We start from the raw sequence: 14,134 nt of genomic DNA, 5'->3' as shown, positions 1-14,134 counted from the left end.
CCTGGAAGTAAGATTTTTGGTGGTACGTGCTTAACTTTAAGAAATTGCCAAACTGTTTTCCAAACTGGTTGGTACCATTTTGGGTTGCCACAGCCATGTATTAGAGTTCCAATTCTGCATCCTCAGCAGTGTTTGGTATTATCAATCTCTTTTTTATTTTAGCCATTCTGTTAGGTACGTAGTAGTGTTTCATGATTTCAGCATTCATTTCCCTAATGATTAATGATGTTGCACATCCTTTTGTGCATTTGTCTTCAGTATATCCTATCCACTGAAGTGTCCCAAGTATTTTGCTTACGATTTTGACTTTCGAATGTTTATATTCTGGATAGAAGTCCTTTGTCAGATATGCGATTTGCTAGTATTTTCTCTAGTTTGTAGCTTGTCTCTTCGTTCTCCTAACAGTGTCTTTAACAGAGCAAAAGGTTTTAATTTCAATGAAGTCCAGTTTATCAGTCTTTTTTTTAATGGATCATGGTTTAATATGTCTAAGATTTTTTTGCCTAACCCCACGTTATGAAGATTTTCTTCTTTTCTTTTAAAATTTTTTAAGTTCCATGCTTTACATTTAGAGCTGTGATCCATTCTGATGTAATTTTTTTTTAATAAGATGTGAGGTTTAGGGGCACCTGGGTGGCTCAGTGGGTTAAAGCCTCTGCCTTCGGCTCAGGTCATGATCCCAGGATCCTGGGATCGAGCCCCACATCGGGCTCTCTGCTCCACGGGGAGCCTGCTTCTCCCTCTCTCTCTGCCTGCCTCTCTGCCTACTTGTGATTTCTCTCTGTCAAATAAAAAAAAAAAAAAAAAAAAAGTGAGGTTTAGTTTGGTATTTATGGTTTTGCTCATGGATATCTATTTGTTTGAATATCCTTTGTTAAAAAGATACCCTTTCTCCATTGAGTTGCCTTTGTACCTTTATGGAAAATCATTTGGCCATATATATGGGTATGTTTTTGTACTCTTAGTTCAGATTCAGTAATAAGTCTTAAAATCAGGTGGCATGAATTCTACAGTTTTGTTCTTTTTAAAAATGGTTTTAGCTATTCTTGTTTGTTTGTCTTTACTACTTTGCATTTACTATTAAGGATGTAAAATAACATATTTCGTTCTCTCAGTTCCTAACCAGAATTTATTTTAATGCCATGTGTATGTGTTTGTGGTTATTTTGGTCAGCACAGTGACTTTTTCATCTTGCCTATGTTTGGGGAGAGGGGGTCTTAATATATGGCCAAAATTATCCACATTCTTTACTTTCTTTATACATAGAAAAGTAATAATATAGAAAACAACAGTGTTAGAATCAGCTTGTTGTATATCAGAAAAATTCTGTTTTGATTTTGATTGTACCTCCCTTGAATCTACAGAATAGTTTGGGAAAAATTGTCATCTTCATGTTATTGAGTCTTCCAGTCTATGAACATAACATATCTCTCCATTTATTTAGCTCTTCTTTGATTTCTTTCATCAGTATTTTGTGTAGTTTTCAGCACACTAGTCCTGTACATGTCTTAGATTTACACATAAATTATTATTTTTCAGATTCCTTGGGATTTTTCATTATAAGCAGTCATGTTGTCTGCAAGTAGAAAGTTGTATTTCATTTATGAAATATCTTTCTTACTGCAGTAAGACAATATGATGTTGAATAGTAGTAGTAGGAACAAACATTCTTTTCTCATTTCTTTTTTTTTTCTTAGCATATAATGTACTATTTGATTCAGGGGTACAAATCTGTGATTCATCAGTCTTACACAGCACTCCCCACAGCAAATACCCTCCCCACTGTCCATCACCCAGCCATCCCATCCCTCCCACCTGCCTCCACTCCAGCAGCCCTCAGTTTCCTGAGATTGAGTCTCTTATGGTTTGTCTCCCTCTCTGGTTTTGTCTTGTTTCATTTTTTCCTCTTTTCCCCTATGATCCTCTGCCTTATTTATCAAATTCCACTTACCAGTGAGACCATATGATAATTGCCTTTCTCTGATTGACTTATTTTGCTTAGCAAAATACCCTCTAGTTCCATCCACGTTGTTGCAAATGGAAAGATTTCATTTTTGATGGCTGCATAATATTCCCGTGTGTGTGTGTGTGTGTGTGTGTGTGTGTGTGTGTGTACCCCATCTTCTTTATCCATTCATCTGTTGATGGACATCTAGGCTCCTTCCACAGTTTGGTTCTTGTGTACATTGCTGCTATAAACATTGGGGAGCACGTGCCCCTTTGGATCACTACATTTGTATCTTTGGGGGTGAATACAAAGTGTAGTGCAGTTGCTGGGTTGTAGGGTCGCTCTATTTTCAACTTTTTGAGGAACCTCCATACTGTTTTCCAGAGTGACTGCACCAGCTTCCATTCCCACCAACAGCATAGGAGGGTTCCCCTTTCTCCACATCCTCACCAACATCTGTCATTTCCTGACTTAAAAATTTTAGCCATTCTGACTGGTGTGGGGTGGTATCTCATTGAGGTTTTGATTTGTATTTCCCTAATGTCGAGTGAAGTTGAGCATTTTTCATGTGTCTATTGGCCATTTGTATGTCTTCTCTAGAGAAATGTCTGTTCCTGTTTTCTGCCCATTTCTTGATTGGATTATTTGTTCTTTGGGTGTTGAGTTTGAGAAGTTCTTTATAGATTTTGGACACTAGCCCTTTATCTGATATGTCATTTTCAAATATCTCCTTCCGTTCTCTCTGTTGTCATTTGGTTTTGTTGGCTATTCCTTTGCTGTGCACGAGCTTTTAATCTTGATGAAGTCCTAATAGTTCATTTTTGCCTTGCTTCCCCTTGCTTTTGGTGATAGTCTAGGAAGAAATTGCTGCGGCTAAAGGTTGAAGAGGGTGTTTCCTGTATTTAACCTCAAGGATTTGGATGGATTCTTGTCTCATATTGAGGTCTTTCATCCATTTTGAGTCTATTTTTGTGTGTGGTATAAGGAAATGGTCCAGTTTCATTCTTCTGTATATGGCTGTGCAATTTTCCTAACACCATTTGTTGAAGAAACTGTCTTTTTTCCATTGGACATTCTTTCCTGCTTTATTGAGAATTAGTTCACCATAGAGTTGAGAGTCCATTTCTCGGCTCTCTATTCTGTTCCACTGATCTGTGCCTGTTTTTTCTTTCTTTCTTTCTTTCTTTTTTTTTTTTTTGCCAGTACCATACTGTCTTGATTACAGCTTTGTAATAGAGCTTGAAGTCCAGAATTGTGATGCCACTAGCTTTTGTTTTCTTTTTCAACATTTCTTTTTCTTTTTCAACATTCCTCTGGTTAATTGGGGTCTTTTCTGGTTCCATGCAAATTTTAGGTTTATTTATTCCATTTCTTAGAAAAAAAGTTAATGGTAATTTTTTAAAAGATTTTATTTATTTATTTGACACAGAGAGAGAGATCACAAGTAGGCAGAGAAGACAGGCAGAGACAGAGAGGGAAGCAGGCTCCCTGCCGAGCAGAGAGTCCAAAGTGGGGCTTGATCCCAGGACCCTGAGACCATGACCTGAGCCGAAGGCATTGGCTTAACCCACTGAGCCACCCAGGCGCCCCAAGTTGATGTATTTTGATAGGGATTGCATTAAATGTGTAGATTGCTCTAGGTAGCCTAGACATTTTCCCAATATTTGTTCTTCCAATCCATGAGCGTGGAATGGTTTTCCGTTTCTTTGTCTTTTTTAGTTTCTTTCTTGAATATTCTATAGTTTTCTGAGTACAAGTTCTTTGCCACTTTGGTTACATTTATATTTATTCCTTTGGTTACATTCATCCCCCCTAGGTGGAAAAGCTCTCAGTTTTTCCCTATCGAGAATGATATTCTCTGTGGGTCTTTCATAGATGGCTTTTAGGATCTTGAGGTGTGTACCTTGTATCCTACACTGTGAAGAGTTTTAACCCAAGAAAGGAAGCTGTACTTTGTCAAATTGCTTTTTCTGCATCTGTTGAGAGTATCATATGGTTCTTGTTAATTTGTTTTCTTAATATATTGTATCACATTGATTGATTTGCGGATGTTGAACCAACCATGCAGCCCAGGAATAAATCCCACTTGGTTGTGGCGAATAATCTTTTAATGAACTGTTGGATCCTATTGGCTAGTATGTTGGTGAGAATCTTGTCTCGTTTCTGATTTTACAGGGAAAGCATTCAGTCTTTGACCATTAATGGTGATGTTAGCTTGTAGGTTTTTTTGTAGATACCAGTAATCAGATTAAGGACATTTTCTTCTAAGTTTGCTGAATTTTTGTGGATGATTGGTTATTGAATGTTATCAAAATAAATTTTTTGCATCTTTTGAAATGATCTATGGTTTTTCATATTTAATCAGTCGATATTTTGAATTGCTATCATTGGTTTTCAGTATTGAGACAGCTTTACATTTCCAGAATAAACTACACTTGGTCATGATGTGTTATCCTTTCTTTATAGTCCTAGATTCAATTTTGTATTATTTTATTGAGGATTTTTGCATCTGTGTTTATGAGAGATACGTTTGTTGTGAGTTGTGTTTCTTGAAATATTTAAGTCGTTGTTATAGGATGACACCATTGTTTTAAAAATGAGTTGGACAGTGTTCTCCTCGGTTTTCCAGAATAATTTGTGTAGAGTTAGTATTAATTCCTCCTTAGAGGTTTGGTATAAGAAAACATGGAGGGTCGCCTGGGTGGCTCAGTGGGTTAAAGCCTCTGCCTTCGGCTCAGGTCATGATCCCAGGGTCCTGGGATCGAGCCCCACGTCAGGCTCTCTGCTCAAGCGGGGAGCCTGCTTCCTCCTCTCTCTCTCTCTGCCTGCCTCTCTGCCTACTTGTGATCTCTCTCTGTCAAATAAATAAATAAAATCTTTAAAAAAAAAAAAGAAAACATGGAATTTTATTTGTTGTAAGGCTTTTAACAACAAATTCTGTTTATTTAATAGATCTAGGAGTATACAAGTTATCTATTTCTTCTTCTTCTTTTTTTTTAGATTATTTATTTATTTATTTATTTGACCGAGAGAGAGCGCGCGCGGGCTCACAAGCAGGGGGCGTGACAGACAGAAGGAGAGGGAGAAGCAGGCTCTCACCCGAGCAGGGACCCTGATGTTGGGCTCAGTCCCGGGGCCCTGGATCATGACCTGAGCTGAAGGCAGACGCTTAACTGATTGAGCCACCAAGGTGCCCCCATCTGTTTCTTCTTGAGTGAACTTTAGTTGTTGTTTCTTTCAAGGAATTTTCTGTTTCTTTTATGTTATTGCTATTGACATTTTAAACACTAAAAAAAGGTTTATATCAAGGCTGTTGTTTGGTGGCTACATGTTCATCTTTTGGTGGGAGGATTGTACCCATTCTACCAAAACTATTTAAATCTAAGGAGCAGTATAGGGTAGTGAATAAAAGTGTAGATTCAGGAATCAGACCTAGTTACTTAACTTCTGCTTCAGTTACCTTATTAAAAAAAATGCAGATATAATAGGAACTACCTCATAAGGTTGTTGTGAAGAATAAATGACACAATTCATATAGAGTGCTTGGTAAGCACTAATTTAAGTAATCCTATTTAAAAAAATAATTTTATCATTGTTACCTCTCAGTGGTATCCCATAACAGTTATAGATTTTACTTCAAACTTTTTAGTGTTCCAGACTACGAAGTCTTTCCTTTTTTGTTTTAAATTGACATTTTCTACCTTTTTAAGGCCTTGTCACATATGTGGCCTCTAACTAGGAACATCTTTCTAGCCATTGATAACCTTTTTCATTTGTCTCCTCTGAAAATTATATGTGTGCTTAGATACATGCACATGTACACATCTGTACACAAACATGTATAACTATTTCCTTTTTTTTCCCATTATTTTTAGTTTCCACATCAGAACAATGACAGTGCTAATAAAGTGGGAAATATGAAAGTAATTGTTTTTGTCAAGGGTAGTTCCTTGGCAATATTGAATTCAGCAAATACATGAATGTGTATTAAAAAATCACCTAGAGGGGCACCTGGGCGGCTCAGTGGGTTAAGCCTCTGCCTTCAGCTCAAGTCATGATCCCAGGATCCTGGGATCGAGCCCCGCATCAGGCTCTTTGCTCAGCAGGGAGCCTGTCCCCCCCCCACCCCCCCCCCCCCCCCGCCTGCCTCTCTGTCCGCTTGTGATCTGTCTCTCTGTCAAATAAATAAAATCTTAAAAAAAAAAAAATCACCTGGGGTGCCTGGGTGGCTCAGTTGTTAAGCATCCTGCTCAGGGCATGATCCCAGGGTCCTGGGACTGGGCCCTGCATCATGCTCCCTGCTCCACAGGAAGCCTGCTTCTCCCTCTCTCATTCCCCCTGCTGTGTTCCCTCTCTTGCTGTGTCTCTGTCAAATAAATAAATAAAATATTTTTTAAAAAATCACCTGGAGGGACTCCTGGGTGTCTCAGTCGTTAAGTGTCTGCCTTTGGCTCAGGTCATGATCCCAGGGGCCTGGGATCAAGTCCCGCGTTGGGCTCCCTGCTCTGCGGGAAGCCTACTCTTCCCTCTCCCACTTCCCATGCTTATGTTCTGTCTCTTGCTGTCTCTCTTTCTCTGTCAAGTAAATAAATAAAATCTTTAAAAAAAAAAAAAATCACCTGGAAAGCTTGTCTAAATAGTATTTCTTGGGCCTTGTTTTTAGAGTCTCATCCAGTCAGGGTGGGGCCCATGACTGACTTTCTGATGAGATTGCTTCTGGTGCTGGTGTTGCTGCTGCTGCTTGCTGGGGGACAGCCCTTTTGGGGAATCTGCCACAACTTAGAAGTTGCTGGGATAGTCAGAAGTTGATTGGAAGACTGTTATAGATGAATTCAAGACTTCATTAAACTAGAATGTTGGGCATGCCATTTAAGCTCTCTTATTTTCATTAGTGATTGATCTCTTAATCAGGCATGGCCTTTATTCTCTTAAAATATGCCTGTCAATATGCCTGTTGATATATTCTCTCTCATGTATTTTTGAACTAAAATTTCCTAAGTCAGGTCTCCTGTTAAAACATTTTGAATTTAGACATTTCTTCCCCTTCTTTTATACATTTTTCACTAATTTGTGATTTTAAAGAAACAAATATAGTACATCTATTTTCTTTATTATATGTAAATACATCTTATTTCTTCACACATACAAATTTTCTTGATTGATATTTTTTCCATTTTAGTTTAAAAGAATTTACTTATAAGAAAATGTTTATATGGGGCGCCTGGGTGGCTCAGTGGTTAAGCCGCTGCCTTCAGCTCAGGTCATGATCTCAGGGTCCTGGGATCTAGCCCCGCATCGGGCTCTCTGCTCAGCAGGGAGCCTGCTTCCTTCCCCTCTCTCTGCCTGCCTCTCTGCCTACTTGTGATCTCTCTCTGTCAAATAAATAAATAAATCTTTAAAAAAAAAAAAAGAAAATGTTTATATGTAGGTAGCTTTGAATCCTTAAATGTGTTAAATGTGTATTTTATCTGCATTCACCCTATACATTGTGATTATAATAAATGATTGAAACAGTAATAAACTTAAGGTGTTTGAAGAAGTGTCACTATCTTTGAAAAAATCTATAAGCCATTTTCAATAGAGTTTGAAGTAGTATAATTTTGAATGTATTTTTGATTATTTTAGCAGAGGCCTATGCAATGGAACATTTATATCTTCATTTCTATTTTAGGTGCGTATAGCAGCAAAATTCATTATTCATGCCCCTCCTGGAGAATTTAATGAGGTGTTTAATGGTGAGTGTTTAATTCATAGCACTAAGGCTTGACATATCAAGCACTCCTCTTTTTAAAAGAAAAAATTACATAACCAGAAGAACTAAGACAAGTGTGTGTATAGGGGGGGTAAGTAGAAAAATCTGTACTGTCTGAATAATAGTGAAAATTTTTGTCAATATGGATTTTACAATGACTAGAATATATTTATGATATATATGATAATTATGTTTGAATAAGGTAGCCACCTTAAAGAATAACATTAAATTTTTTTAAAGACAGAATTTAAATTTTAGACATTTTTGGAATTGTGAATGCATTTTTTTATTCCTTTTAAAGAAAAGCTTAGAATAATACGAACAACCAAAAAAAAAAAAAAAGGTGGGGCGGACGTTGTTTTCAACATATTCAGAAGAGGAGAGAACATGTAAAAACTAATTTATATTGGGGCACCTGGGTGGCTCATTGTTAGGCATCTGCCTTCAGCTCAGGTCATGATCCCAGGGTCCTTGGAGGGAGCCCCGAATCAGGCTCTCTGCTCAACGGGAAGTCTGCTTATCCCTCTCTCACTCCCCCTGTTTTGTGTTCCTTCTTTTGCTGTATCTCTCTGTCAAATAAATAAATAAATTTTTTTAAAAATATTTTATTTATTTGACAGAGAGAGATCACAAGTAGGCAGAGGGGCAGGCAGAGAGAGTTATGTTTTAATGGTGAGTAAGCAAATGTCTACAAAATAATTGAGTCTAAAATTAGAATTAAGAATCAATAATCAAAGTAAATCAAATAAAGCAGGTATCCATATGGAACTAGATGCATTCATCTCTTGTTTGAACATGAGCTGAGGACAGAAATGTCTACATCTGAGCTCTGTTCACAAGCTGTTTCTTGCTTAAACCCTTTTTGGATGAAACAAATTCATTTGAAACTCATGCTGGTGTTGTCAGACTAGGCTCACATCAGACGATCTATTTTATCTCCACTTTAATTCCTTGGAAATACATTACAGTCTGCCTGCATTGGCTATTAATTAATAAGGTACAAAATAACATGTGCAGGTTTTCCCTGCTGTCTGAAAATAGAGCATTCTGTGAAATCTTTCATAAGTCAAAATGGCATAAAGTGGAGAGACAGTTACCACTTGGTAAAAGTGAAAAATCTCCTTGGATTCCATTCAGTTAGCAAAAAAACAGGTAAAAGCCAAGTAGTGTAAAGTGAACTTTTGGATCGCTGGGGAGATTTATATTTCTATTAATGCCCTCTCCTGTTCCTCACCAATAGCTTTAGAAAATAATACCATGGTGTGTTTTTGTGGTTATTTTTGCTATCAGAATAAAATTTTGATCTTGCTTACATTTTGGGGGGGTGGGGGAAGAGTGAGGATTGTTAAAATATGACCAAAGTAAGCTGCATTCATTACATAGAAATTTCAAGCATATAAAAATAATAATATAAAATAATAATACAGAAAACACGATACTTGTTTTACAGATGTTCGGTTACTGCTTAATAATGATAATCTTCTCAGGGAAGGAGCAGCTCAGTAAGTATTATATATTATATTAAATAACTAGTGACATGATGAGAAAAAAATGTCTTAAAGGTGGTTTTTAAGCACTAGTCCCTGAAACAGATATTTGCACATCAAGTTTAAATATATAGATTATATGTATATACTTAGCTGGAAGAGAAATATTTTTGATGAGGTTTATATATATGTGTGTGTTATATGTGTGTACTCAACTAAAAGAGATTTTTTATCACAGACGTAGGTTCACAATTACGACATGAAATTCTCTATTCATTGAGTATTTGGCAGTGGCTTATATATTCAGTACTACATTTTGGCATTTGCAAGGTTGGATAAAATTATCTGGAAACTTTGATTTTTGAAACTGTGGTTGCTTTTTTATTCAGGTTTTACTTTTTGTTAAGTGTTTGACCCTAATAGATTTTCAAGGATTAGGAGTTTTATTCTTTCACAGATACCTGATATAGTACCTGACACATATTCAGTAAATAAATATTTATTGGATTTGTGAGCTCTTCAAATAACTAGGCAGTTGTAAATCTTATACATAATCTTTGGACCAGTGACCACAATCATGACTTGCCACAACTGTGTTAAGTTTTAAAAAAATAATTGATTTTTTCTTCTCTATTCCCACCTCAAGTAAGGTGGGGACTCATGTTAGGCTAACGAGTTCCATTACTTGTTGGAAAATGAAGAAATAAATAGATTTTTAGATGTGTTGCAAAGAGTGTTTAGTATCCATCCAGGCACCTTTTCTCATCCTGATATTCTGCCCGATATGTGAAGTCCTGAACAATGGGGGAAATTTGGTCTTATTCTGTTTTTATAATGTTTCAAGGCTTTATCAGATCTGTCCTTTACACTTAACGGTAATGAAGGTAGAGGTTCAACATACTTCTAGGCATATCTGATTTTGCTTCTGATTTAAATCCTGTTATTTTTTATTAGCAACTATTACTTATTTGTTACTTATTCCTGTATAATTAACAAATAGTGTTCTATTAGTTTCAGGTGTACGATACAGTGATTCAGCAGTTCTGTACATTAGTACTCATCACAATGAATGTATTCTTAATCCTCTTCACCTGTTTCATCCTATATACTACTTTCACTGTGAGAAAATGTACATAATATAAAATTTACCATTTTAATTATTTTTAAGCATATAAGTCTTTGGCATTAAGTGCATTCACATTGTGTAACTATCACCACCATCCATTTCTGGAACTTTTTTTATTTTCCCCAAACTAAAACTCCATACCCATTAAACAATAATTTCTCATTCTCCACTTTCCTCTGCTTCTCTTGACTACCATTCCGTTTTCTATTTCTATGAATTTGACTTCATTAGGTGTCTCATAATCGTGGAATCATACATTATTTTGTCATTTTGTACTGGTTTATTCTCCTAAGCATAATGTCTTCAGGGTTCATCCATGTTGTAGCACATGTCAGAATTTCTCTTCTAATACTGGATTATTTATATACCACATTTTGTTTGTTTATCTATCAATGGACATATGGGTTGCTTCCATTCCTATTAATTTTATTATTAAAATACTTTATAGAAATCAGTGTGCTCTGTGTCTTTGACTTTAGTGATTAACTTCTAAGTAAATGGTTACTTACTCCTTAGTTCTTTAAACCTTATTTAAATCATTTGTATATTCAAGTAAAATTAATTTTCTTTATAATAGCATATGGCATGTTTACAGCTTCTAACAACAGTACTTAAAAAGTACTTTTCCTCTGTTCTTTGTGGTAAATAAATGTGTGGGTTGTTTCATACAGGTGCACGAATAGTGGGGGGTTTTTGTTATCAGTTAAGAAAGTGAGAAACTTGACTTGTTGAAAGAACAAGAGTTTTTCCTCAGCAGAATAAAGTTTAATGAAGGTCAAAGAAAATATTCGTAATTACATAAGTGGTATAAAATAGCCATACATTTGACTCAAAAGTATTAAGATTAAAGTATTGAATTTTTATTTGTCCAAAGAAATACTTATTTCTGATGATGGTTTTTACATTTAAATTAAATAAATTGGATTTGTTCTAAAAAGAAATTAGAACGTGATCTACATTTCTCTTTTATTATGAAACATTTTGGGAACAGTTGTCCACATTTCAAGAGATATGTACATTGAAATGCTTGATACTGTGATATTCTAAGGAAATGAGTCTGAAGAAATCAGTAACTAATGATAAAACAAGAAATTTATTGTATGATAACAAGGAAAAAAACATGTAAACCTTAAGTAGAAAGTTCAGATTGTCTTGCATGTAGTTATACTATCAGTAAGTGATTGCTAACTAGATGAACCCTTAGAGAAAATATTGATTCTTTTTGTTGACTTCAGTGGTATTCTTCATTCCAGATTTCTTTGAATTCATTTTGTAAACATCTGAGATTATCTGTGAAGTTAGAAATACGCCCTACATTGTTAATTGACTTTAGAACTATATAACTGTGGTTCACAGTGTCCTTTCTATGAAATAATTTTCAAGCAAAAATAGTATTATACTCATTGTTCACCAGACTTGGTTCTGAATTAACTTTTAAAATATCTCCAAACCTGGTTTCACCCTCTAAAAAAGATCCATTGCCTATCATTGAGGCTGTCCAAAACCATGTAACATAAGCTTGAAAAACATTGTAAAAAAACATTTAGAATGTGTTCTAGTCGCAGTTTCACCAGACTAAGTGCATAGTTGTACTCAAATTTCTTCTTCAGTTGTGATCTTTGATATTGAATCTCTTTTGTACAAGTACTTCTCTTTCTTACGTATACGAACTACTTTCTTCCTTCCTTTCCTCTTTTCCTTGTTGCTTTAACTCTTTTAATCTCACTTTTCTCCTCTTCCTATCTTTCTATAAGGGGAAAAAAACATGGCTTTATTCTTAAGATTGGTTTTAATGGGATATTTTTCCCAAGGGCACAAATTTAGTGTGTTTCAAAGTATGTAAAAGTAGACATACTGAAGAGTCAGTACTGTCAAGTCTAAACTTTTAAATACTCAGAAAGGGCCTTTTATTCAACTGACATATGACTGCCAGACTTCACTATGATGATGAGGTAAATGAGCCTCTTAGGGATTTTCTAATGGGGAATCACATATGTTCAGTATCAAGCCAAATGAAATAAAATATTATCATAATAGAGGCATATCAAAGGCCTTTGGAACCCAAAGGGAGAAATTATTAATTTCTATTTAGAAATGGTTTTTGAGCTTAGTTTAAATGATGAACAGGGTTTGAATAATAGGGAAAAAATGTGGCTAAACTGAAGGAGACACCTGGTGAAAAGCATAGTATGTGACTGATACATGACTAATAGTATTAGATATAAAAATCTAAATACAGGAACAGGTATTTAGAAATGGATGAGTGGGATATAGAACTCTACAAGGGCAGAAAAGTCACTGTTTTCACCGTGTCTGAGTGAAGGTGTGGGTGAGTTGATGATGAGTAGGTAGATGGAGTGTTTCTGAACTGGGTGGACTTTGGAAGTCAGCTAGTCCAAACCCCTCTTTTTATAGATAAGGTAAATGGGCCCCATGCAAGCTAAAATGGGGTTTGGACAGAGCCTAGGTATTCTGTATTCTGACTCCTAGGTTAGTGAGTATCTTTACTGCTATACCATGTAACTAATAACCTGTTTAACTTGCTTTGAGCATTTAAGATAAAATTTTACCTATTTTCATACTCATTTGTTTCTTTTTCAGATTTCCTATTCTTCCCTCACTCCCAAGTAGATGATGGAGTTTGATACTCTGGGCAGTAAAAGGCTAGGACCAAGTTATTATCTACGTTTACTATTTACATATGTCTTTCACTGGAAAATGAATCCTACTTTTTTTTTTTTTTTTAAAGATTTTATTTATTTGAGAGAATGAGACAGAGTAAAGAGAGAGTACAGATGGTGGGGAGATGTAGAGGGAGAAACAGACCCACCGCTGAGTAGGGAGCCTGATGTGGGGCTTCATCCCAGAACCCTGAGATATGACCTGAGCCGAAGGTAGACACTTAACTGATGGAGCCACCCAGGCGCCCTGAATCCTACTTTCTAAATGATCTAGTGTACTTTTTTTTTTTTTTTTTAATTTTCAAGGTAGTTTTGAGATAAATTCACTTAAGGGTTAGTAACTGCCTGGCTGTGTTGAGGCTGTTCCTAGGAAAATTATAGTTTTAATGAATTAAGGAAATCAGAAGTGAGTTGATACTGCCCTCTCCCCCATCATGCATTTCTATGTTTATTCTCATTTTTTTTTTGAACATGCAGTGTCAGGAATTTGACAGGTAGTAATTTAATTCTGTTTTGCTATTTTTAAGTTTATTAGTCTGGTAATTTATCAGTGATGGCTTTGCTTAACCAAATATTCTTTTCTAGAGGAGACTCAAGTAGCTAATAATCTGAAAATTCAGTGGATGTCTTGCCATCTAGAAAACTTTCCAAGTAGGTTAGGTTGACAGATGTATTTCTAAATTTTAAAATACTCAATATCTCTTCTGTTAAGTATAGAAAAAAATCCTCAGGTTATAGATTTAGAAACATATAATATGGTCCTTACATATTTTTCAGGTAATTTTTTGTACTTTGAGAGTCTTTCCTATAAATGTGCTATATAATTATGTAGTATTACTTACTCATATGAGAGTAGAGAGAGGCTTCATTCTTGAATCCACCTTGTCACCATTTCTTAGTTCAGACTCTTCAGCAGTTCTAATATGGACATTTGCCTAATAGCAACCTAACTGCTTTTTTTTTTTTAATATTTTATTTATTTGACAGAGAGAAATCACAACTAGGCAGAGAGGCAGGCAGAGAGAGAAGAAGAAGCAGGCTCCCTGAGGAGTAGAGAGCCTGACGCAGGGCTCGATCCCAGGACCCTGGGATCGTGACCTGAGCCGAAGGCAGAGGCTTTAACCCACTGAGCCAACCAGG

The 14,134-nt window shown here is 35.8% G+C and overlaps 1 protein-coding gene across 1 annotated transcript in view; it reads left to right on the top strand.

The window, feature by feature from the left end:
• The window catches only part of CAPZA2 (capping actin protein of muscle Z-line subunit alpha 2), a 61,772-nt gene that overhangs the window by 27,439 nt on the left and 20,199 nt on the right, over positions 1-14,134 (top strand). The window contains exons 2-3 of the mRNA XM_046020648.1: positions 7,620-7,683; positions 9,151-9,202. Of these exons, the coding sequence (XP_045876604.1) occupies positions 7,620-7,683; positions 9,151-9,202 (116 nt within the window). The remainder of the gene's footprint in view (positions 1-7,619; positions 7,684-9,150; positions 9,203-14,134) is intronic.

The sequence above is a fragment of the Meles meles genome, chromosome 10 (genome assembly GCF_922984935.1).
Source record: "Meles meles chromosome 10, mMelMel3.1 paternal haplotype, whole genome shotgun sequence".
In the NCBI taxonomy this organism is placed as follows: Eukaryota; Metazoa; Chordata; class Mammalia; order Carnivora; family Mustelidae; genus Meles; species Meles meles.
Note: the sequence above shows the minus strand (reverse complement) of the source record. Positions and strands in the feature narration are given on the sequence as shown.